The sequence below is a fragment of the Tupaia chinensis genome, unplaced genomic scaffold (assembly GCF_000334495.1).
Source record: "Tupaia chinensis unplaced genomic scaffold, TupChi_1.0 Scaffold000455_1, whole genome shotgun sequence".
NCBI classification, from domain to species: domain Eukaryota; kingdom Metazoa; phylum Chordata; class Mammalia; order Scandentia; family Tupaiidae; genus Tupaia; species Tupaia belangeri.
This window is the reverse complement of record NW_006159963.1, coordinates 614545-640413: the sequence shown is the minus strand read 5'-3', so window position 1 is coordinate 640413 and position 25869 is coordinate 614545. Positions and strand designations below refer to the sequence as shown.

The 25869-nt window shown below is 49.2% G+C and overlaps 1 protein-coding gene across 8 annotated transcripts in view; it reads left to right on the top strand.

Annotated features, from left to right (window-relative positions):
• Positions 1-25869, top strand: part of TRAF1 (TNF receptor associated factor 1) — a 55261-nt gene that overhangs the window by 17655 nt on the left and 11737 nt on the right. For 3 of the 8 annotated variants that reach the window (XR_003550562.1, XM_027774573.1, XM_027774571.1), the window contains exons 1-8: positions 8-319; positions 442-561; positions 5406-5588; positions 9406-10156; positions 12264-12348; positions 22758-22823; positions 23318-23620; positions 24006-24113. Coding sequence is in view for 7 of the 8 variants with exons in the window: in XM_027774573.1 (XP_027630374.1) it covers positions 10017-10156; positions 12264-12348; positions 22758-22823; positions 23318-23620; positions 24006-24113 (702 nt within the window). In the remaining variant the exon portion in view is untranslated. Of the gene's footprint in view, positions 1-7; positions 320-441; positions 562-5405; positions 5589-5633; positions 6441-6497; positions 6755-6794; positions 7014-9405; positions 10247-12263; positions 12349-22757; positions 22824-23317; positions 23621-23702; positions 24114-25869 lie in introns of those variants that run through there. The other 5 variants (XM_014590512.2, XM_006155493.3, XM_006155494.3 and 2 more) reach the window with 5 other exon arrangements.

Below are 25869 nucleotides of genomic sequence, written 5' to 3'. Positions count from 1 at the left end.
CCAAGCCTTGGCTTGCACTGGGAATTTGCCTGGCTTATGTTCTGAAAGAAATCCATCAGATGAAGTTTTTCTTTTTTACATAGCTTCCCTTTTAAAAAAGGAAGAGCAGAGTCCAAAAAGACCAGCATTGTAGTGTGGTGGAAGCTTTCAACGTCTTTTCCAGGGCTTCTTGGTGCTACCCCAGGTCCAGAAGGGGAAAGCAGCCCCAGAGCCAGGTGCTGAGAATGTGCCTTCTCCCTTAATTCTGAATCATTAAAATTCAAGTGATTAAAAGGCTCATGCTGGAGGAGTCCTCTGCAGTTATTCACCCGGTTGGCAGGTAAGTAAAACAAAGGCCGAGAATGGGACAGTCTCTCCCCACAGCCCTGCAGTTGACGTCGGCAGCACAGCTCCTGACTCCTGAATAAGAAGTCTTCCTGTTTGTTGACTTCTTTCTCTCAGGTTGAGTCCTCGGGAGGAAGTGGGATGAGGACCATCAGGCCAGATGTTGCTGGCTGTTGAGGCACACCAGGTTCTTCTTGTCCTGCACTAGACAACCCCCAGGAAACACGTCTCACAAAGGTGAGTATGAAGAAAGAGCGACAGTTCCACAGTCCAGAACAAGGCCCCAGCCCAGCAAATCCCCCTCTAGGGAAGTCTTTGTTTCCAGATCCGTGAACGATGGAATTGATACACAGCAATGCTCTCTCTTAGCACCCATCTCTGGGTAGACAGAGATGGCAAAGAGAGGCAGTAGGTAACCTGGTATTAATGCCCTTCTCATGATTGGCATGTTAGAGCTCGTCCTTCTCAAAGGTTCCATCTACCACCCTCTTCTCCTGGACCACATCACCTGACTGTGGTGTCACACCCCCAATAGAATCAAATTTCTGGGCCAGCGGGTGGCATGACAGTTAAGGCACTGGACTCCCACATGACTGACCACAATTCAACATGGTAATTGGCTTTCTCATTTTCTCTTTCTCTCTTACCCTTTCTCTCTCTAGTTAGTGCACATGGCCTGTAGCAAATTAAAAATAATAATACTAATAATAAAATTAAACAATTCTTTTTTAATAAAATCAAATTTCCATTGCCCCTTCAAAGTAACCAGTCCCTTAGACAATTGGAAAAACCCCAGGGCAGCTTGGTGATTACAAATCAAAGAATTTTAGAAGTATTGTTTCTTTTCTTAAAACCAGGAAATCTATTGAGATAGGAAAAATCACCAGACATAGAAACTCCCTTGAACAAACAGATCCAGATGTGTTTTCAAACTTTTGCTGCTAGGGGACCAGGAGATGATGTAATAATTACATTGCAGGACTCCCATACACTTGACCGTGGTTCGTGTCCCAGACCCGGTGGCTTAAACTCACGCCAGGCACATGTGCACGCATACCCAAGATCCCGAGAGGAGAGCGAAGCAGAAGAGATTGTGGCATGGGGTGATTTCTCACTTTCTCTCTCTCTGTCTCTCTCTGTCTTTCTTGTGAGCGCACAAGCCCTATAGCAAAAATAAACCTCTCCAAAAAAATAAATAAAAATTTGCTAGTTATAACAGGTGTAAGGAGAACCAAGATGGAGGCCCAGCTTCAGTGGTGCGTGTTGCTGAGAGGCTGTGCTCTGTAGGCCCGAATGGGAAGCCCAGGTTTGATTCCTAGTCCAACCTAAAAGCCAGGCACAGCGGCGTGAGCCTGTATTCCCAGACACTTAGTGGGGCTGATCTATTTCTTTGTATGTGAGGCACTGCAGGGAAACACTGAGCCGGGTTGAAGAACTCAGGACCATTTGATCTTTTAATCTAGTAGACTGCTGATAACCTAGAATCATCTGTTCAATTCAATTTCCTGGTTCAGGAATCAGAAGTTATTTGAGGAGATTAAGATGATGCGTACAGGGAACCAGCAGTTAGCGTAATGGCTGTCGCTGGACTCCCACGTAGTCAACCATGGTTCACGTCCCGGACCTGGTGGCTTAAAACTCACGCCAGGCATGTGTGCGTGCATGCCCAAGATCCCGAGAGGAGAATGGAGGAGAAGGGATTGCGGCGTGACCATCCCCTCTGGGGGGTGATTTCTCGCTTTCTGTCTCTATGTCTCTGTCTGGCGAGCACATGCGCCCTATAGCGAAAACCTCTCCAAAATAAAAAAAAAAAAAAAAGATGATGTGTACAAGAAAGCTGCACACAAATTGTACTGACTACAAGTCTTGGGTATGACAGAGGCAGAGTGTGCTGCTGGGAATGGAAGAAAGGACACAGGGCCAAAAGGGCGCAATGGGTTTGAATAAGTGGAGGGCGCACTAGCCCAGTCCAAGCCCCACATTCCCAGGGTTCTGGCATTCAGGAGCACGCCCACGTGGTCGCCACGTGGCTGTAATTAGCTGACCATACCACTCATTCCCTTGCCTGCTTTAGTCCTGTCTCTGCTCCAGGTGTGGGAGATGAGGACCCTCATCGGGCTCACTCACAGTGATGACCTGGGGCCACGCTTATGCCTAATGCATTACAAGTGTCTGATAAATGTGCTGGCCGAAGTCTGTGAAAATGGCTGCAACTACGGCCCACTGTCCTCATCATGCCTCTATGCTGCCCTGCCTCCCCAAGACGGGACACTCCATTTCCTTCTCTGCTAACCTGCTCTCCAAAAAACTCCCCAGGCTTAAATGGAAATGTAGATCAGGATGACTCACGGATCCATCTCTTACTCAAGAAATGTCAAAGATTGGGACCAGCAGTTAGCGTAATGGCTATGTCACTGGACTCCCACGTAGTCGACTGCAGTTTGTGTCTAGGACCTGGGGGCTTAAAACTCACGCCGGGTGCATGTGCGTGCGTGCCTAAGATCCCAAGAGGAGAATGGAGGAGAAGGGATTGCGGTGTGGCCGTCCTCCCTGGGAGGTGAATTCTCGCTTTCTATCTCTCTGTCTCTGTCTGTCTGGCGAGCACAAAAACCTCTCAAAAAAAAATTGTCAAAGATTAAGAGGCTGAAGAATGGGCCGGTGTATTGGACAGGGATCAGAGTCAGGTGGCCCCACATCACCTATCCGTATCCCAAGTATGAATTTTGTAAAACAAGAGTGTCAGCTTGCAAAGGAGGCTGAGGGTATCTATCCCATCCTTGTCACCTGACAAATGTGGAAGTTGAGGCCCAGAGTAGGAGAATAACTGAAGACTTGCCAGTGAGGAAACCAGGTAAAAGCTCAACTTGGTCTGAACAGCAGGAAAAACACACAAATCCTTCAGGTGACTGTTCTCTGCCTCCCAATGCTGCCAGATACTGGCTGCTTGACCTTGACCAAAGTAGGTATGTATGTATGTATGTCTTTCTTTTAATTCCATGAGTGAGAGAGACAGAACAATATAAAGATAAAAAATACAAAGATAAAGAGAGAAGAAAAGGGGCAGGGGGGGATACAGTTCTTCCAACAGGGCTCTGACACAGAGATCCACCCCCAGCCTCAGCCAGCCCAGATCACGGACTCAGCATACCCAGCTTCCGCAGGGAAGTCTCTAAGGACAGACGGGTAACCTTCCCATGTGGGCCAGAGCAATACGTTTTACTGCTGTGCCACCTCTGGCCCTCCGAATTATTTAACTTTTAAAGTCTTAGTTTTGACCTGGAAAAGAGAGAGTAGTTTTGTTTTTTTGTTGTTTGTTTGTTTTAATCATTTTTGGTAGTTTTATAAAGATTAAACAGAGCAATGCATATAATGTGATTAGAGTTGTGTCTGACATAAAATTCAAGGTAGTCACTATTGTTATTTTTACCACAACCACTGACCCCAGTTCTCCAGATGTTTAGGTTCCCATCTGACCCTGCTTCCCCCTGGAGGGCAGATGGCCCAGGTCAGTGTAATCTCTCCCTTGTCTAGTCCCTTAGCTACCAGGATCCTGAACTATGGCCCACGTAAAGGTGCCGTTGTTGAAAAAAAGATTGAATGGTAAGCATGCAAAGGCAAGCAAGCCATGGAGTGAATCCCCATTTCCACATCTGGGACCTGAGAACATCAAATTAGGACTGAGATTTTCAAATTGCAGGGTTCTGTGGGGACCAAGGGCTCTGAGGTCAAGGTGGGGAGGAGAGTAGACCAGTGCAGAGGCTCTTGGTGGCCTGCTCGGCCTAGCCAAGCATCTCTGCTTCTGTTTAGTTTGTGTATTTGGACTCCATGAGAGAGATTTTTCAAAGGCATTCCTACAGCTAACACAAAGCCTGAAAAGTCCAATTCATTCCATAATCTTTAGGATAATTTTCTGCTAATAAAACAAAAAATTATGAACTATTATTTCTTCAATTATTGCTTAAGTGCTCATTCATTTATCTCTTCCAACCTCAAATAGCCAGGAAAACAAAACAAAATAGAACAAAAGTGCCCTGACTACCAGTCCAGTGCTCATTCTGGTTCCTATAAGATCTCAAATGGGGGTGGAGAGAAGGAAGGTACAGTTCCTTTCATTTGAGTACTGTACTGTCAGGGCCTTGTCAGTTTTCACCATTTTCCTATTCTGCATCTTAGATCAGTGTATAATCCCTATTCTAGGGAACAGGGCAGACCAGGAGGTATCTGGATGCTTAGAGATAGTCTTGGGAAATGTCTACCATCTTCAAAGCAGAACAGCTCACAAATCTTTATCTAGAATCCTCCCAGCCTTCGCTCCTTAGCTCCTTTGCAAGAGCCACAAACTCAAAAGGCTACCAGGTCAGGCAGACAACTTCAGTGTCAAAGGTCTGACAGCTGAAGGGCTGGGGCAGAGCTGGGGAGTGAAAGCCTTCCGGGCCTTCTGAGAACAAGCTGACAGCTATGGATGACCAGAGAGGGCTGGGGCTCAAACATTACCTTCCCTATGCTTGCTTGTTCCTCATTCTCGGCCCAATCACAGACCACAAGATCTAAGGCTTGGACAGATGGCCTGTTTCTCTTTTTTAAACTTATTTTTAGGAAAAAAAAAAATCTATTTGGCAGAGATGAGTGGTCTCCAAAGGGTTTTATTTCCTTTCTGAGTCAGGTGCAGCCTCATTGGGCTGGACTTTCGATTTCTGCAGCCTGACTGTTCCCTGGGCATTCAGAGGTTCTCTGGTGATGCCCCCTCTATTTCAGGAGCCCCCCAAATTAAGCCAAGTGACCACAGATAAGTTTTTGGTACTTTCCAAAATTAAACTATTTCCCTTGGTAAATTTCCAGCAAATGAGCTCATTAATCTGAAAACAGGATGTGGCACATGAAGGGAGTGAGGTCAGATTGCTCTCTTCACTTACCCTGGCTTGGGGCAGGAAACGGGTGGGGAGGGAGGGAGGTGAACCAGAGAACTGCTCTCATGGGTCCCAAATCCTTGAGTTACTTCGCTTCGTGCAGATTAGACCCAGGATCAATGGATTTTTAAACCAGAGACTAAAGGAAGTTTCTCTGTCTTTTTTTTCCCTTAGAATTGAAATACACCAGAGGCCACATCTGCTCAACTGCCCACAGATGGCAGAAATCCTCTCAGGCTCCTGGGGCCCTCTGCTTTTCCACAGCAGGCATCTCCCTGCAGGTGAGATCCTGAGATCCACCTTGTACCAATGGACACTCCGGCCTGCAGCAGTGCCCTCCCTGCCAGAAGGTGGAGGGTGAGTGGAGATTATAGCATCTCAGAATTTACAACCAAAGTAGTAAAAGTCACTTTCTTGCTTTTACAGTCCGGCTGAGAGTCTAGACAAGGGAAAGGAGGCCTAACACCTAAAAAGAATTTAATGGGCATCTCTGAGGACTTGAAACAAAACAAAACCGACACCCCGGGCAGCCTTACTCTTCCCTCTGCCATAGGTCTTACAAATTGATGGTTCACAACAATAACGTTTGTCACCTTTTAAGCTAAAATTCTGCCCCAACACCAAGTTCCCCCAGTATTTTGATCAATATACCAGTGCATAGGGAATGAGTGGCCCAGCGCGTGTGTTTAGATGAAAACAGAAATGGGTCCTTGGAAACACGCAGTTCTGTCAAAGCACATCGCCCACACAACCGGCGCCAGCTCTCCTGAGTACGCCAGCCTGGTGGTGAGCTTGGAGAGCTGGCAGTGGGCTAGGTTTGCTGTAAGGAATCCGAGATGTTGCTGCTTTTCGCCTCATCCCCAAGCAGGGTTTCGACAGGGGGCCAGCGTGGGGTTCAGGTTCCAGGTGTGCCTCGTGTATGCAGGGAGCATGGTACTGACAGGGCAGTGATGGTACTTAACGTGCCCGCGCTGCACCCAGTGGAGCGGAGTTTAGCGTCTTAGTTACCATGGGAGCACAGTGTCGCGACGCTGCACACCTGGCGTCCAGCCTCAGTTTCTCCGTCAGGGGAGCGTTCGCCCCTCCCCTGGGCGGCCTCTGGAACAGGTTCTCGGCCTCAAGGTCGGCCTTCCCAGCTTCCGCCACGTCCGCCTTTTCCACCGGAAGCCCCCGGCAGAGCCGCGGGAAGGAGGCGGCGATGGCGCAGAGGTTGGTTGCCCTGCACCCTCGCCCATCCCTGCCCTGGGACCGACCGGAAGCTCCCGACCTCGCACCCAGCGCTCCCGCCCAGCTGCGCCGGCTCTTGCTCGCTTGGGTGGGGGCTCCCCAGGAACCCACCTAACCCGGGCCTGGGAGTTGAATCCGCGGCTGCAAAGCCTGGCCCAGGACATACGGCCCCAGCCCTTCCGCGGGCGCCGAAGCCACCCCTGGCTTCGTTCACCCTTGAGCAATCGCGGGCTCTGCTTTGGTCCCAGCGCTGCGCTGGCCGCGAGGGCCCCAACAGCTGGGCACCCAAAGCCTTGGTGAGGGCGGCCCCGGACGCTGCCCAGGGGAGGCGGGGTCGGGACTGAGTGCGCAGGGAGGAGCAAGTGGGAGACCGGGGAAATGCCGACACATGGCGTAGAGAGACAGGTTGAGGATGGAAGAGAAAGGGGTCATGGAGACCGGACAAGGAGTAGCCAGAGACGCAGTGGGTAGCTCCCTCGAGGATGTGCGGGAAGGAAGGGAGGGCTCAGGTGCTGGTCAGAGACCTGGTTGGTTAAAAACCGGACAAGGCGTTTGGTAACCTCAAAATTATATATATATGTGTATATCTATATATATATGTGTGTGTGTGTGTGTGTATGTATATATATAGAGAGAGAGAGAGAGTTTTGTTTTGTTTTGTTTGTAGAGAGATATTTGCTACATGGTGCCTGCGATTGCCAGAGAGACAGAGACAGAGATAGAAAGCTAGAAATCACCCCCTAGGGGGGATGGCCACCCTTCAATCCCTTCTTCATATTCCTCTCGGGATCTTGGTCACGCACTCACACACGCCGGGCATGAGTTTTAAGCCTTGGAGTCCAGAACTCATACTGCGGTGGACCACGTGGGAGTCTAGCGACATTACATTGTGCCATCTGCTGGTCCCGACCTCAGTATTTATAACCATTAAAACTTACCTTTTAGAGGCTCTACTTTTAAATGAAGAGGGAGTAGATGTGGGAGAGGAATTTAGGATGAGCGTGGAGTCTTAGATCCAGGGGTCCTCACCCAGCAGCCGGAGACCTTGAGAAGCTACTGAATCTCTCTGTGCCTGCAATCTCTCATCAGTAAAATGGGGATGATGTTGGCAATACCTGCTTCATAGGGCTCCATGAAAACTAGATGAGATGGTGTCTGTGAGAGTCCTCATCACAGCTCTAAAAAGTGGTTCTTGCCTTTTTTTTTTTTTGAAAGAGGTTTTTGCTATAGGGCGCGTGCACTCGCCAGACAGAGAGAGACAGAGAGACAGAAAGTGAGAAATCACCCCCCCAGGGGGGATGGCCACGCCGCAATCCCTTCTCCTCCATTCTCCCCTCGGGATCTTGGGCACGCAGACACACGCGCCCGGCGTGAGTTTAAGCCACTGGGTCCGGGACTCGAACTACGGTTGACTACGTGGGAGTCCAGCGACATAGCCATTACGCCAACTGCTGGTTCCCTTGCCATTTTTCACTGTGAACAGAACAGTTTAGGCATCTTGATGCTGATGAGAAGGAGCTGGTAGAGAGGAAAGCACTGAAGACAGAGGAGAGAGAGGGACCCAGAACTTGGATGGAGAGATGTCTGGAGTGCCTCCTCTGTTCTAAACCAGAGGAAAGAAATGATGCCAGAATGTTTGCAGGTCAGCGTGTGTGGTTAAAGGCGTACAGTTCTGGTAGACTTGACATCAGCCTCCGGGTTGCTTGCTGAGTGGGCCAGCAGCCCAGCCCAGGTGAAGGGAGGGTCCCGACTTAAACCACAGCCTTAGGTTGTGGGGTCCTCTTAGCCAGCAGCCCCTGGCAGCCCTCGCTTCATTCCAGGGAGGGGGCCAGCCGAATGTATCTAGGGTCAGAGGACAACATCCCACTCGCCTTGCCTACCTGCAAGGCTCAAGTGAAGTTGGTAGATGTGAAGACAGTAGCTAGATAAGCAAAAATTACCATTTTCACCCCTGGCGGGATTTTGAGGAGCTGGAAAGGCTGTGGATCATTTGAGTAAAATGTCAGGGTACTTCACGTGGGCCATGCCCTTGTCAGGCTTTCCCCCACAACCTCATTTAGTCACAACAGCAGTTGGGTGAGGGAGGTATTAGCCCTACTTTACAGATGCAGAAACTGAGGGTCCCAGGGGTTAAGGGCCTTGTCCCAGGACCCATGGTCAGTAAGTGGTGGGACCCAGGAGCTCAGCTCAGATCTGTCTGACCTTAAAACCTAGGATTTGTATCCATCATGGAAGTTCCCCCTGTAGGAACTGAGCAAGGCACAATAGGAAGATGCACAAGGATACTTTTCTACTTGTAGATGAGAAAAGCTGGGTGCTCTCACCTCCATCCCAGGCTCCATAGGCTCCCTGAGCACCTTGCTTTCATCCCTCTCGTATGGGTAGAAGAACACCGAACTTAGCGTCTCCCAGCCTCAGTGTGAGCCTCGCCCCACTACCAGAGGTTGTGTGACTTTGGACCAGGCCTCTTGCTCCTCAGGCCTCCAGGTGGATGCAGAAGCAATCCTGCAGGTTGTTGGAGAGATTCATAGGGGATACACTGCCCTGCAGAAGCAGACCAGCCAGGAGGTCTGGCAGTCCATCCCTTGCACGGTTCACTTTTTCTGCTAACACAGATGGAGGTCCACTTGACTGCTGAGACTCACTCCCCAAGAACGTGTGTTTGTTTATGGCTTTGTTCTCCTGGGGCAGGGAAGTGGTGGCGCCTGACCCAAGCATGCAGCCACCTATGACTTCCTGAGCAAGATCGTGGGGGGTGGGCCCTGAGGAGCTTGTGGTCCTCAGGCCTTGAACCTCAAAGGAAGGGAGGGTCTGACGCCATCACCATGGGTGACGTGGAAAGCCGCAGGCAGGCCTTCCTGCTGCCTCCGTTTGTCTTGGTTAGAGGGCCCCGGAACCTGAGAATCCAGAGACCATCTATTGCAACTTCTTTTTTCTTTTTTAACAGATGGAGTAACTCAGACCCACTATGAGGAAATGACTTTTTCCCAAAGTCACACACACACTCTATAAGGCAGAGCACCTAGCATTTGAGTGTTTGTACCTGCCTCCAGAACCCAAGGCACTCCCCCCAGGAAGGTGAGCCGCCCCAGAGTCCCAAGCTGCTCAGAGGTCCCAGGGAGCTCAGATGCGTGACCAGCTGTGGCCCTCTCTGCCAAGGTGCCCTGGAGGAGGTAGGGGGAGCCAGCGCACCCTGTGGTTCTCCGACAAGGGAACTCCACTGGGTTCCTGAAAGTGTGTGACATGGTTCTTTTTCTCTGACTCGCACTCTTGCTCTTTCTCACTCTGCTAACTGACTGGACACTCCTAAAGACTTCAGTCACCATCCTGGGGACTTTTTTCACCACAGAGGGTAATTCCTGCCCCATCCCTGGTGTGACTCAGCTGTGACGTTGAACCACACAAGCCAGAGAGAAGAAAAAATCATCAGAGACTCCTGCTCACCAGAAAGGGTGGCCCAGGCCAGAACTCGCCTCTCTTCTCGTCACAGACCCCACGGTCGTTTCTTCTGCCCTGGAGGAGCTCAGACGGGCCCTCTGTCCAGGCAGGGACTCCGGAATGGCCTCCAGCTCAGCTAGCAGCCCCCGGCCAGCCCCTGATGAGAATGAGTTTCCCTTCGGGTGCCCCGCCACCACCTGCCAGGATCCGTCGGAGCCCAAGGCCCTCTGCTGCTCAGCCTGCCTCTCTGAGAACCCAAGGTGAGGGAACAGAGAGGTACTGGGTGGATGGGAAGAAGGTGTCGGAGAGGGGCCAACGGGAGGCGAAGGGGAGAGGAGCAAGTGACCGAGGTAGGTGACTCCACCTCTCTGGGGCTCTCTTTCCCCCCTCTGGCTGCTGGTGGAAGGAGAAGTAGCCCAGATACTCTCACTGCAGAAGGGCCCCCATCTCCCAGGCAGGGCCACTGGACCGATCACGCTGCTTATTAGCATGTGGTCAGTGACACTGTACTGTCTCTCAGCCTCAGCTACCTTACATATAAAGTTATTTTCTGGCCTGTAGTATTGTTATGAGACCAAGTTAATAATATTCGAGGACTAGCCCCATATCCTTGTGTTTAAGAGAGCTGGGTCCCACATGGCCAACTGCAGTTCAAATTTCAGCCTGGTGGCTTGAGAACACACCAGGTACATGTGCACACATGCCCCAAATCCTGACACGATGGAGAAGGATTGCACATGACCAAACCCCAGTGGGGGTGCTTCCTCCCTCTCCCTTTCTCTGCCTGTCTCTCCCTACAAGTGCATACATCCCCTGACAATTAAAATAATAATAATAATAATGATATTCAGAAAAGTTCTTACAATAACAAATACAAACTGCCCTGGGAAGTGGCAAACTGTTGGACAGAAATAGCTCCTTATACAATCCCGCCCATCACCTCATATTGTTTACTGGGAATGTTTTTAAAGGGGACAAAGATACAGCTATAGCTATAATGTGTACATTGACATTTAAAATATAAAGAACCCAGAAAGATGTGACATCCGTGCAGTCATCAGCGTCCCTCCTTAAGCCATGTGGCCCACCTGCTGCAGGCCAAGTCTTTCCCTGGGTCCTGGAATGAGGGGGAGGTAGGTACTATTGTTATCCTATTTTACAAATGAGGAGGCAGGACTATTAAAGAGATCAGATCCCTTTGCCCCAGGTCAGGTTCCTACAAATATGCCTCTGTTTTTTTTAATGAAGAACAAATTTTTTTCTAAAAATATATCTTAGTAACAGCAAATCTGCCCTTAAAATACCACACATCCCTCCCCCAGAATGACCTTTTGTTTGGGGCTTTTACAGCTTGAGAAGATGAAGAAACTGAATCAAGCCTGTGGGAAGTTCAGTTCAGTGACAAAGGGAGGCTGTGGCAGTGAAAAGGCCTGGTGGGGGTGGAGGGGCCAAGCTTGGTGGGTTTTACCATCCAACTCACTGTTCTGAGTTCATCTCTGGTTTTTGTGGCGGCCTTTCGGCTTCCTTCCTTCTTTGTCCAAACCCGGCAGAAGAGGGAGGAGGTTTGGGGCCCAGCCTGAGGCTGGAGGAGCTTTCTGCCCAGTTCTGCTCCTGGCTCACTCTACTTTGGCCAATCCACATGCCTGCCAGAGCCTCAGCTTCCTCACCTGTAAAATGGGTGCGGTCAGTAGCTCTCATTATAAATTAAAATCACATGGGCACTTTATAAAACACACCTGCCCATATGTCACAGTAACAATCTGACCTCCACTTGTGTTAGAACCTCCAGGTTAGGTGGCTTCTGAGCCCCTTCTTATTCCAACAGGCCGCAATCCACCTGTGATTCCCCACAGTAAGAAACCAAGGCTACATAGAGGTCTCTGAAAAGAGCAAATATAGTTACAGGTCCAAATCCCTTGTCTAAACTCCTGGGTCAGATGTGCTTAGGAATACAGAATTCTTTCTGATTTTAGAAAAGCAAGTCGATGCACTGTGTGATTCTAGCAGGGATTGGGGCAGCAGCCTATAATCATACTCAGGTTGCTGTAGAGAATAGTTTGTCTCACCGCTAGTCCATGACACTAGACATACTATTCATACTAAAACCATGGAGCAAGTAAGTTCTAGCTAAGTCTCTGGTCAACTCAGGTCAGGTTCAACTGACAAAGAAGCTCACCGCAAACCATGAAAAACCAATGGATGCTTAGTGCTTCTGAGGTTTGAGAATGGTGGCTCCAGTCATGGGCCCGCTCTGTCATTGATACCAGCCACCGCGCTGGGCAGGGTGTAGGCCTCTGGAGCTGTCTGGAGAGCAGAGAGTGCCTAGGAGTCATAGGGCCTCATAAAGAATTGTTCCTGTTTCCCCAGGAATGGTGAGGATCGGATCTGCCCCAAATGCAGAGGGAACGACCTTCAATCCGGAAGCCCAGGAAGTCTTATGACTCAGGAGAAGGTATGCTGGTACAGACAGGAAAGGGTTATTTGTTCATTTTCTTGATTCATCCAGGTTGCAGCCAGTAGGCAGTTGCCTGCTTGGCCCCAAGCACGCGCCTCCCTCCTTGTCTTCAGTCTAGACTGAATTCACTTTATAAGCATGAGGAGGTTGATGTCCGCAGTGAGGACATGTCTTACCCACACCTTGGTGGTCTGTGACAGATTCAGTGGGAGAATAAATCTAAACCAAGGGGCTATACACTATAGCCTTCTACTCACCACCTGTTTTGGTCTGCCTTTCAACTGGAAATGCTTTTTCTATTTTTAAATGGTTGGGAAAAAAATCAGAAGAATGATATTTTGGCACACATGAAAATTATATGAAATTCAGACTTCTGCGTCCATAAATAAAGTTTTATTGGTACACAGCCATGCTGCTCATTTATGTATTGTCTGTGGCTGCTCTCTGGGCACAATGGTAGAGCTGAGTACTTACAACAGAGAGCCCCAAATATTTACCATCTGGCTCCGTTCTAGTCCGTTCTGTTGCTAATACCTGCCATTCCGGGACTGGGGCAATTTCCTACCCACAGAGCTGGTTGTGAGGGCTTTCCCTTCCCCTTCTCAGCACACCTCTTCCTCTGGGAAGCCCTCAGGGAATAATAAGGATCAAATGTGTTTTCCTGGAACTTTCTATTTTACACAACGGCTGAGTTAAGTTAATATGTGGATCCTCAGAATAATTTTCTGGGCCTCCCTCTTTGGCTAGTGTCATGGACTAGCAGTGAGACAGAGCAGCCCCTCACTTCCCATGGGCCTTGTGTACCACCTGCAAAGGGAGGGGGAGAGCCGATGCTGCCCAAGGCCCTGCCTGCCTGAATATACCAGCACTACTGTTTTCAACTTGTTCCATTCTTTCCTCTTAACAAGTCATACAGTTGTTGCATATTCATTGCACACAGATTATGTAGATAAGAGATATTTTTAACTCTCTCAATCCAAGGGCTTTAATTTTTCAGCCTGGTGAAAGTAAAATCAGGTGAAAGCAGAAGTGCCGGTTGGAGCCTGGAGCCCTGTCGTCTGGGTTTGCCTATTCCAGCCCTGAGGGACTCTGGGGACTCCTGGGGCCCTACAGAGCAGTTTGAACTGCTTGTGGTAAACCAAATGTATTCTAACAGGCCTTGGTGGGGGAGAGGGTGCTGCCTGTGTTTGGGGGCAAGAATCCTCTTTGATGCAGGCAGACCTCCAAGAAGAACCAACCTCTGCCCTCCCTACCAGCATCCCTACCTAATGCAGCCATTACCACCCCTCCCTCGGCAGGGTTAGGGGTGCAGGGTGAGTCAGAGGTCTCATCACCTGCACAGAGCTCATGCAGTGGAAAGGCCAGGGACTTCTCTGGCTCCTGCCCCTGATGGGAACTTTAGGGGACTTCTGACCAAAAGAAAGCAGCTGATTATAAATCAACACTTTGCATATGTGGTAATTCCTGTGTTTGCAGAAACCTGGGAAGTGGAGGCAGGGCAGAGGGACCCGGCTGGAGAGCAGCCCCATTAAGCCCAAAGGTGCCCACCCTCACGGCAATTTGTCCGCATCCTCTGACTTCATTAGATTAATGTCTCCCTAAGAGGAGCCTGGAGCCATGGGCTGATTATCTAATGTAAGAAGTAAATATTAAAGGACTAATGTGACCTGGCTAGAGACTTGGTTTTTGCCTGGCAAGATCATTCTGAAGAAGTGACAATGAAGTAGGAGATGACCCAACAGTTGGAAAGTAACATTCAAGTCTGTCTGCTCAGACCCCACATGGGCAGTTTCTCTTGTTCTCTTCCTTTCAAGAAGGTGAAAAGAAAGCTGGTGTTGGTGCCAGAGGCTCACAATAATGCCTTAAGATGTTTTTTAGAATTGGAAAATGACAAGAGTGCAAGCTGCCCAGTCCACTTTCTATTCTCTGCCGGGTTCCTGCCTGGTGGCTCTATGTCCTTCTGATAACAGAGAGCTCACCGCTCCATGCCATGACCACTTCCATCTTGGGGAACTCTTGGTTGCAGCCTTTTTCATTTCATTTGAACTAAGCCAGAGTCTGTCTCCTTTATAAAGGGGCCACAACAGGCAAAACAACCTCCTGTCCCCATACCAGTCCTGCATCTGTGGGAATATACAAGCCATGTCCCCTTTGAGTCTCTACATTTGGAGCAAGTGTGCTCCCATCTGTCTGTGTTCCTTGAAGTGCGATGCCTGGAAGTGAGCCCCCAACCTGTACACCTCTGCATCTGTAATCACATCGATCCCTGAATCGTGTGGTGGGCGATGATTCTGTCCCTGTTGTATGGACCAGTGATGTATCAAGGCTCGGAAAATGACAAGAGTGCAAGCTGCCCAGTCCACTTTCTATTCTCTGCCGGGTTCCTGCCTGGTGGTGGCTCTATGTCCTTCTGATAACAGAGAGCTCACCGCTCCATGCCATGACCACTTCCATCTTGGGGAACTCTTGGTTGCAGCCTTTTTCATTTCATTTGAACTAAGCCAGAGTCTGTCTCCTTTATAAAGGGGCCACAACAGGCAAAACAACCTCCTGTCCCCATACCAGTCCTGCATCTGTGGGAATATACAAGCCATGTCCCCTTTGAGTCTCTACATTTGGAGCAAGTGTGCTCCCATCTGTCTGTGTTCCTTGAAGTGCGATGCCTGGAAGTGAGCCCCCAACCTGTACACCTCTGCATCTGTAATCACATCGATCCCTGAATCGTGTGGTGGGCGATGATTCTGTCCCTGTTGTATGGACCAATGATGTATCAAGGCTCAGTGAGTGGGTGTGCCTAGACCAAAGTCACATAGGAAGTGGGGGCCTAAGTGGGGTGCCAGCTCCTGCCTCCTAGGCCTATTGATCTCTATGTAGCCTCTGGAGGGGGGAGTCTCCTCACAAATGTTTTATGCATGTTTAAATTACAGTCAGCCTTAAGTGCTAGACTCCGCCAAGTGATGTGGAAGAACAAGAATAAGTAATACTCCTTTCAACCAGGAGAATCAAGCAGGGAGGGCTTGCTGGGGGAGGTGGCAATTGAGCTGAGCAGGGGTTGGCAGAGAGGAAACCAGCTCAGTTATGGAGGAGGGCAGGAACTGTGGGGCAGTAACTCGGCTGACCGAGTACTCCTGTGACTACAGAGTCCCTCCCCTCAGCACCAGCTGAGGCCTGTGCAGAGGCAGCCCCTCCAGGCACCCAGGACCTCAGTAAGCTTTGTGCCCAGCCCAGCAGGGCAGGGAGCAGCTAGCCCGTTCAGGGCCACTTTGTGCTGCCCAGTGACTGCACAGAATTGACATTTGCCCCTGTACCCCTCTACCACTCACAGTCTCAGGGGCTTGCAAGTCCCAGAGCGGGTGCCTCCCACCAGGACCCTCTGTGATCCCGTCACAAAAAGAACAGTAGCCAGGATGGCCGAGAACACCAAACACCCTGAGACGTCTCAGACCCAGACAGAAGGACAGCACTGTCCCACAGGGGTGGGGTTCCGTACTCTGCTTCTGTTTCCTCCTCACGGGAAATTCTGTCATGACTTGTCCTTTTCTTTTTAATTATTTATTTGCTTTTATTCATTCATTCATTTTATTTTGATTTGACCAGAGAGAGACACAGAGAGAAAGAGAAGGAAAGTGAGAAAGCAAGCCACCAGATCCAGGACTCGAACCGTGGTCAGCCATGTGGGAGTATCCAGCGCCTTAACCACCATGCCACCTGCTGGTCCCCATGACTTTTCTTTTTAGCGGTTTGCCAGCAGTGAAGCCTCTTGCACAGGGCCTCCTATGGCACCAGCTGTCCACCAGGGCTGACCAGGACAGGCCCCCCAGTTCCTCTTGGGTAGCCCGAACATGACTCCCTCTACAGGTCCCTTGGGCCTGGCCTTGGGTTAAGCCACCTTGGGTCAAGGAAGACCTCTGTGCTGGGGAGGAAGGTCCCTGGAGAGGGATTCCAGGCTCCTGGGCTCTTCCTTGCCCAGTCCCCAGGGCTCCCACACGTCACTGACCAGCCCTAAACCCTTCTCATGGTGTTCTGAGGATCCCACATGCTGAGTCAGCAGCAAGCCCTCACCAGCCCTCATCTCAAGGCAGAGAAGACCCTGCTCAGCTCCCAAGTCGGAGTGACCTTGGGTGAGCCACTCACTAGGCTCCCCCATCGCTGTTGAAGCAAAGTTAATCCAGCCCTGCCTGCCGTAAAGCACTGTTGCAGGGACCTGCAAAACTGCTTTGGCCCTGCCTAGTAGTAGATGTTTTAGAGAATGAAAAGTTAAGGGATGTTTCTTGCTTTCTTGAGGAAATTCAGTGGGAAAATGAATTTTCATAGACCAAGTTATCAAAAGTTTGAGATATGAGGAGTAATTGATATACCTGTCTATGATAGCCATGGGGGAGGGGGGGTAGTACTTAACCTACAAGAATAATAATTCTAATAATAGTAATACTCCTACGAGCAGCTCACACTCACTAAGCACTGTGCTGGACAGAGTCCTGTCTCCCAAGACATCCACATCATACTCCCTGGACCCTGTGTACCCTCGCTGGGCCATATCTGTTTGCCAGGATTGCCATAACAAACCGTCACAAGCCAGATGGCAAAAACAACAGAAATATATTTCCTCATCATCCCGGAGGCTGGCAGTTTTAGACGAGGTACTGGTGGGGTTGGCTTCTTCTGAGGCCTCTGTCCTTGGTGTAGAGAGCCGTCTTCTCCATCTTCACATGGTCTTCCTTCCGTAGTCTGTGTCCACATCTCTTAGAAAGACACCAGTCATTCTGGATTAGGGCCCAGCCTAAGACCCGATTTTAATTTCATGACTTCTTTAAAGACTGTCTCCACATTCTGAGATCCTGGGGGTTAGACCAGATTTCCAACTGAGAGCTAGAGTTAGGATGGAGCACATTCGGTCCATAAAAGGGCAAAAGAAACTCTGCAGGTGTGATTAACATAAGGATCTTGAGAGGGAGAGATTACCTCAGAGGGGCTGGGTGGGCACGCTGTAACTGTAAGCCTGCTCGTAAGAGGGAGGCAGGAGAGTCAGAGGGTGGGAGATGCTAGAAGAGAGGAAGGAGCCGTGAGTCAAGGAATGCAGGTGGCCATAGGGCGCATGTGCTCTCTAGAAAGACAGAGAGACAGAATGCGAGAAATCACCCCCCGGGGGGATGGCCACACCGCTATCCCTTCTCCTCCATTCTCTTCTCGAGATCTTGGGCACTCACACACACACGCCCAGCATGAGTTTAAGTCACTGGGTCTGGGACTTGAACCGCGGTTGACTACATGGGAGTCCAACAACAAAGCCATTACGCCAACTGCTGGTCCCTCTGCCCACACTTTGATGTTAGAACTTCTGGTCTCCACAATTATAAGATAATAAACTTGTGTTGCTTTAAGCTATTAGCTTTGCAGTATTTTGTTACAGCAATAGCAGGTAACGACCACGAGCCCTTGATGGATTATCTCATTTCATCCTCACTGTACCTCTATATGGAGGGTATTGTTATTATCCCCATTTTGCAGATGGGGAAATGGAAACACAGGGAGGCTAATAACTCCCAGGGCTGCCCACCCAGCACACAAAGTGACAAAATGGAGTTTGAACCAGACAGCTAGCTCCAGAGCCCATATGTACTCCAAGGAGGGGATGAGAGCCTGGTGGGCCACGGAGGCCTCTGAAGGCCTCTCCAATCTCCCCAGTCCTCCATCAGCCGTTCGTAGCTGGTTACAGTCCACGCATCCTCGTCAGGATGAGTCCTACATCCATACAGCATGCTAGCCTCTGCAACAGATTTTCCCTGCTCACATACCAGGAATGCTCAGCCACCAAAAGAACACCACCCCTCACCACCTGGGTAAGGCCCAGAATTCCTGTTACTCCATCACTTTCACCCTCTATTCCCTCTATGACTTTGACTTCAAGCTTCAGCCTTTAGGACTGCAGAGATTTGAATCATGGACTTGCAGGAAGTTGCAGAGTCTGAGAGGTTACCCAGTCCATTCACCCCGGACCCAGGTCTGTACCCGGCTTAAGGCCCTCCGTTACTCCCACATGTTAAAAGTTACCTGTTGGGAAATGCTCCACTACTGCTGACTTGCCAAAGCCAGCATGGTCTCCTCGCCAAGGCTGCCCTCTGCCCGCCCCCACATAAAACATCTGCTTTCTATTCTTTGTTGGGAACAATGTGTCCTTGAAGCCTAGGGCAGTGGGGCGAGGGCTTTGCTGGCTGTGCTCCGTGTCCCAAACCAACTGTACTCATTAAGCCCATAGTTCTCTGCTCATTTCACTTTTAAAGAGTAATAACTAGTGTGGCTTTCTGTTTGTTCAGCCTGAAAGACCTTTGTCCTCTCCTCCTTTCATCCAAATCCCCTTTCATGTCGCTCCATGAGGTTATTCTTTCCCAGACATATAACAAAACTCTTGTAAAATCAAGACCTTATTTACATGCAATAAAATTCACTTAAGTTAAGTGTATAACTGGATGAATCCTAGTTAATGTGTATAATCATGTGACCACCACTACAATCGAGATGGCAGAAGTTTCTGCGCTAGGAAACGTCTTTTTTAGGGTTTTGGGGCATGTTTTTTCAAGCCACCAGGTCAGGGACTCATACCTGGCACAGTCAACCATGTGGGATCCAGCTGCTTTCACCACCACACACACCTACTTACCCTAGTTTTGCCTGTTTTAGTATCTCATAAGAATAGAATCATGTATGGGGACAGCAGGGGTGTGGTGATTAAGGGCACTGGACTCCCACATGGCCGCTGGTGGTTTGAGGCCCAGACCTGGTGGCTTGCTTTCTCTCTTTCCTTCTCTCTATTTCTCTTTCTCTTTCTATCCCTCTCTAGTCAAATTAAAATAAATAAACAAATTAATTTTTTTAAAAAAAGAATAGAATTATGTAGTATTGTTATACCGTATTGAGTGTTGAGCTGCGTTGTGTAAAATCCTCTATTCTTTAGGTCCGGATCTCTACATAGTCTTTTGAATTTGACTTCTTTATATAACATATTTTCAAGGTTCATCCATGTTGTTTGTTGTATACATTCGTATTTGTATTTAATCTCATTTATAGTATGGAGGTACCAAAATCTGTCTATCCATTCACCAGTTGATAACATTTGGCTTCCACCTGGGAATGTTGTGAATACAGCTGCCATGTACACATATGTACACAGTTTTGTATGGACATGTTTTACTTTCCCTTGCATCAATGTTAGGAGTTGGGTTGTATGGGTGATTATAGGTGACTTTCTAAGTATGGCTTACAAGTGAGTTATTTTGTAAATATGCTTAACCTCGTAAGATACTTCCATAGATTCTCTTCAAAGCTTTTCAAAGACTTTTCCATTTTGCATTCCCACCAGCAACACAGGGGCATTCCTAATGCTTCACATCCTCAACAAAACTTGGTAGTCACTCTGGTTGATTTTAGCCATTCCGGTGAGTGACGTTTCATTGTGGTTATCAGTTGCATTTTTCTGATGACAAATGATATTGAGCATCTTATTTGTTACTTGTATATCTTCTTTTGTAAAATATCTGTTCAATATTTTGCCCGTTTGTTTATTTGCCTTCCTATTACATTGTGAGAGCTCTCTGTTTACAATCGTTTGTTGCCTAGGATGAGGATACATTCTGAGAACGGCATGTGAGACGACGTCATCATTGTTCAGTGTCATAGAGTGCACCTGCACAAGTTAGGTGGTACATCCGACTACACGCCTCGGCTAAATGGTGTGGCCTTTCGCTCCTAGGCTACAAATCTGTATAGCACATTACTAAATGGAATGCACTATTATATAATTATAATACACTGGTAAGCTCCATACACTTAGGCTACACTAAATTTTATTTATTTATTTATTTATTTATTTATTTATTTATTTGGAGAGGCTTTTGCTATGGGGCGCGTGCGCTCACCAGAAAGACAGAGAGACAGAAAGCGAGAAATCACCCCCCAGGGGGGATGGCCACGCCGCAATCCCCTCTTCTCCATTCTCCTCTTGGGATCTTGGGCATGCATGCACACGCGCCCTGCATAAGTTTAAGCCACCAGGTCCGGGACTCAAACCACAGTTGACTAGACTATGTGGGAGTCCAGCGACATAGCCACTATGCCAACTGTGGGTCCTGCACTAAAATTTTCTTTAAGGTTTTCTTTCTTCAGTAATAATTAACTTTGCCTTGGTTTAGCGTTTTTACTTGATGAACTTTTTAGTTGTTTTGACTTTTTAACTTGTTTGTAATAACATTAAGCTTAAAACGCACATTATATAGCTATATAAGTATATTTTCTCTTTATATGCTTATTCTAAAATTTTTTTTCTACTTCTGAAACTTCCTATTTTTAAAATTTTTTGTTGTCATTAAAAACTAAGACACAAACGCATATCTTAGCTCAGGCTTACACAGGGATCGTCAATACCACTGTCTTCCACCTCCATATCTCGTCGCATTGGAAAGGCTATGATGAACAAACAACACAAGGTTAAATCAAGCACAAGAGAAACTGGTGTGATCAAGAGACATGGTAGACACGAGATGTGTGAGACTGCTGCTGGTGTAACAGGACAGACTATTTTACAGCAATCTTTGTTCCTTCCCTCTTTGTCTCTTTGACTAGAGGGTGTATGCACTCACCAGAGAGAGCAAGAAAGTGAGGAAGTATCCTTCACAGGGGATGGCCATGCCACAATCCCTTCTCCATTTCTTCTTTCGGAATTTTGAGCATGCATGCACACACACCTGGCATGTTTTTCAAGCTGCTGGATCTGGGGAACTATGCAGTCAGCTATGTAGGATCCAGCCACTTTAACCACCATGCCAACAGCTGGCTCCCTTTTCTTTTTTTTAATAAGTCGGCGTGTACTCCAAAATAACAGTAGCCAGGCATGATGGTTCATGCATATTATTCCAGCTACTCAGGAGGCTGAGGCAGGAAGATAACGAGTTCAAGTTCAGCTTAGGCAACATAGTGAGACCCTGTCTCTAAAATAATAAAATAAAAAGTAGGGCCAGCCTTTGGCCTAGTGGTAAAGGCATCTGGATCCCACATGGTTAACCATGCAGTTTGAGACCTGGATCCAACAGCTTAAAAACATATATACCAGGTGTATGTGTGTGCATGCCCAAAATCCCAAAAGAAGGGAGAAATGGAGGAGAAGGGATTGCTGTGTGACCATGCTCCATGGAGATTGCTTTCTTGTTTCCTCTCTTTCTTGTGAGTGTATATGCCCTCTGGAAAGTTTTTTAAAAAATTGTTTAAATATTAATAAAAAAATTCAAATAGTGGTAAAAAAGAAGTATAGTATAGTAAATACATAAAGCAATAACTTGGTCATTTGTTATTATCAAGTACAGTATTATGTGCTGTACATAATTGTGTGTGCTACACTTTTATCTGACGGCAGCACAGTGGGTTTGTTTATACCAGCATTACTACAAAGATGAGTAATGCGTTGCACTATGACACCCCAACAACTATACAACAGGAGCTTTCCAGCTGCATTATAATCTCATGGGACACCCATTGTACATGTGTTCCATCGCTGATCAGAACACATTAGGGGGCACATGTCCCTATTCTGGATCCAAGCGTTTTGCTGTATGTGTTTCGGAGGTGAATTTCTTCCATCTCCTGCAGGCTTACTCTTGATGAGAGGTAGTTACACGGTGTGGGAAGGGTTCTGTGGCTGTGCTGCTTCCTATCTATGCCTCCTTGAGGAAATCCCTCCCCCTCTGTGAGCCTCAGTCTCTTTAGCAGTAGAATGGGAACAAACGCCTGCCCTTTCTTCCCCCTAGGGTTGTTACGAGCCCTAGGAAGAATGATGAGCTTGAAAGTGTTGCTGAACTCTTCAGACCTACGTGGCTAGGTTAGTAGTAGGGTCAAGTCGCTGTTAGTGCTGAGACCCTGTGTGTCACTGCCCAGGGCTGTTATGTTCTCGGGAAGGGGAAGTGGGGTGGGGGCAGTACACTTTAGTCCAAGATAGATGGTTGAGGGGGACTCAGGTGAACACTGTGAGAGGAGTGTCCCCGTGGGCTTCAGGAGGAGGAGGCATTTGCTCATGCAGCCAGCATATTCTGAGTGATCTCTCTGTGCCAGTCAAGGCCTCAGCACCGGGAACACGGCCGTGCCCTTCACCATGACCAGCGGGACAACCAAAGAGTAGATGGTGATTACGGAGCTGTGGGGAATGTGTCCCAGCAGGAGAGACAGCAGCACTGCTCAGGATCACAGCAGGGACCCTGGTCCCGTTTGAAAGAAGGTTACAGCCAGGCAGGCACAGGGACCAGCATGTGCAGGTCATGTGGCCCATCTGGCTCCCACCCTGGTGGATCCTAGTGCTTTGCAGAGAGCTCTCAGTGTGGCTGCAGGGACTCTCATAGCATCCAGTGTCTCCGTTGTCATTTCAGGGTCACCCCGAGGGAGCCGAGGATGGTGTTAGATGCCCCTTCGCAGGTGTCGGCTGCTCCTTCAAGGTAAGCATCTGAGTGTGAGGGAGGAGATCTGTCAGCTACAGTCTCAGAACTGCAGGCCTCTCTGTGCCTGCCCCTCCAGGATTGCCCCATAATATCATGTTCCTCTGCATGTCTCTCATATAACGACCTTCCCAAGTAACAGATCCCACTGTTTAGTCATCACAGGACTCAGGGTTGTTCTCAGCATCTCGCCTAACGGTATAGCATCACTAAAATGACCCCGCGCCCTTCTTCATGGTTCTTAATCATCAATGTGCCCCAGGGCAGGGTGGGATTATTGCCTCAGAGGCCTGGCAGCTCACCGTGGGCATGTCCAATGCCAAGGTCCTCCTTCTGAATCTCCTCACTGTATAGAGTGCACCTCCCCTTTGCTGGGTGAATGGACCTGACGGACTCACTGTTCTTGGTGACCTTGGACGTCAGGGCTTGCACTGCCCCCCCCCACCCCAGTCTTCCCTCCACCTGTTTTCACTAATCAGCCCTGCTCTCGGCAGGGAAGCCTGCAGTCCATGAAGGAGCATGAGGTCACGTCCCAGGCCTCCCACCTAAACCTGCTGTTGGGGTTGATGAAGCAGTGGAAGGCCCAGCTGGGTTCTGGCGCAGGGTCTGGACCCATGGCCCTGGAGCGGAACCTGTCTGACCTGCAGCTACAGGCGGCTGTGGAGGTAGCGGGGGACCTGGAGGTGGACTGCTATCGGGCCCCTTGCTCCGAGAGCCAGGAGGAGCTGGTCCTACAGCACTTCATGAAGGAGAAGCTGCTGGCGGAGCTGGAGGAGAAGCTCCGTGTGTTTGAGAACATTGACGTCAGGGCTTGCACTGCCCCCCCACCCCAGTCTTCCCTCCACCTGTTTTCACTAATCAGCCCTGCTCTCTCGGCAGGGAAGCCTGCAGTCCATGAAGGAGCATGAGGTCACGTCCCAGGCCTCCCACCTAAACCTGCTGTTGGGGTTGATGAAGCAGTGGAAGGCCCAGCTGGGTTCTGGCGCAGGGTCTGGACCCATGGCCCTGGAGCGGAACCTGTCTGACCTGCAGCTACAGGCGGCTGTGGAGGTAGCGGGGGACCTGGAGGTGGACTGCTATCGGGCCCCTTGCTCCGAGAGCCAGGAGGAGCTGGTCCTACAGCACTTCATGAAGGAGAAGCTGCTGGCGGAGCTGGAGGAGAAGCTCCGTGTGTTTGAGAACATTGTTGCCGTCCTCAACAAGGAGGTGGAGGCCTCCCACCTGGCCCTGGCTGCCTCCATCCACCAGAGCCAGCTGGACTGCGAGCGCATCCTGAGCTTGGAGCAGAGGGTGAGCATGAGAGGGTGAGCTTGAGGAGCCCCTCAGCCCCACCCTGTCTTCTCCAGGGCAGGGGCAACTTTCCACTGTTGTTCATCCTGCTCCGAGCAGTCACTCCCCCATCAGCACATCTCCCCTGGGTCTGAGGACTTTCTAAAAGAGCACTGAGTTAGAAACTATCATCCAGGCTCCCCGCGTCTCCGACCTCTCAGTTCCTTTGCTCAAACCCCTTCTCCGACAGGACACCGCCTCCCGGGCAGTTCTTTTCATTGCTGCACACTTCACACTATTAGCAAGTTCTTCCTTATCAGTCAGCCTCTCCATACCTTCCTGGCCCTCACCCTCAGGGCCCACAGACAGATCTGCCCTCCAGTCCCTGAGGCAACCCTTCAGAGGTGGCTGGTCAGTGATTACATCCTACTCAGCCATTTCCGTTGCAGGCAAGGTGTCCCTGCACCTTCATCCCTTCATCAGAGCATATTACGTTACTTCCTGCTGTTTTATATACTCTGACTCAGTCTCTAAAGGTTCTGTGTTCTTGAAGTGTGGCCCCAGAATGACTCCAGAAAATCCACATACCTGACAGTTCTCAGTCCCACGGTACCATCCCCACCTTTATTCCAGAGCTTATATTTTTCTTAATGAAGCCAGTCTTGATGCTGATATTACTTTTTGCAGCACGGTTGCATCGTTGTCTCTTATCAAATTAAACGTAGATTTAGTTCCTGTTCCACTACTCACTTGCTGTGCAGGTCTGAGCAAGTCACTGTCCCTCTCGGAGATTCAGCTTTCTCATCAGGAGAATTAGGGATACTCACTCCCACTCCTGGTTTCTCTCCCTGAACACACACAAGAATAACTGTATACTTTCAAGTTTCACTGGGGAAACCTACTAGAAGGGCCAGGTGCTGAGTTTGTGTAACTGAAGAAAGCCTTCACTAATGTCAGTCTTGTCCCTGTTTAACTCTGTCTTCATTTCACCAACCACCTGCCCAGCTCCACTCTTATATGCCAGGCACCGTAGAAAGAACCACATTTTTAAAACTTAAAAAAACAACTTACAGGGAACCAGCAGTTAGCGTAATGGTTATGTCGCTGGACTCCCATGTAGTCGACCACGGTTCGTGTCCTGGACCCGGTGGCTTAAAACTCACGCCGGGTGCGTGTGCGTGCGTGCCCAAGATCCCGAGAGGAGAATAGAGGAGAAGGGATTGCGGCGTGACCATCTCCCCTGGGGGGTGATTTCTCGCTTTCTGTCTCTCTGTCTCTCTCTGTCTGTCTGGCGAGCGCACGTGCCCTACAGTGAAAATCTCTCCAAAAAAAAAAAAAACAAAAAACAACTTACAAAAAAAAAGGAAGAGTCTGCCAATTGCAACTTTAATGGCTTCTCACATGTGTCTGAGCTTCGTGCCTTTCACATTGATCAGCACCTCCAAACTACCTGAGACTAATAGATATGGACTATGAGCGTGGCCCAGCCCTCAGCTGGAGAGACCACCTGGCAAGAAAGCAGAACGATACACCTCATCAAGCCATTGTCAGTGCTCTGGAAGCCTCGGAGTAGAGAGAGAGACCAGCTGGGCTTGGCAGAGGTTAAGACTGCAGAGGAAGGACCATCCAACTGAATTCCTAATGAATGACTAGGAGCTGCCCAGTGGAGAAGGAAGGAAAAGGACAGGCAGAGCTCAGTGGGGCATGATCAGGAAAGCATCCTGGGGCTGATTTAGTTCTTTATCCTGCCATCCCCGCCTTGTCCCCAACGGGGTGC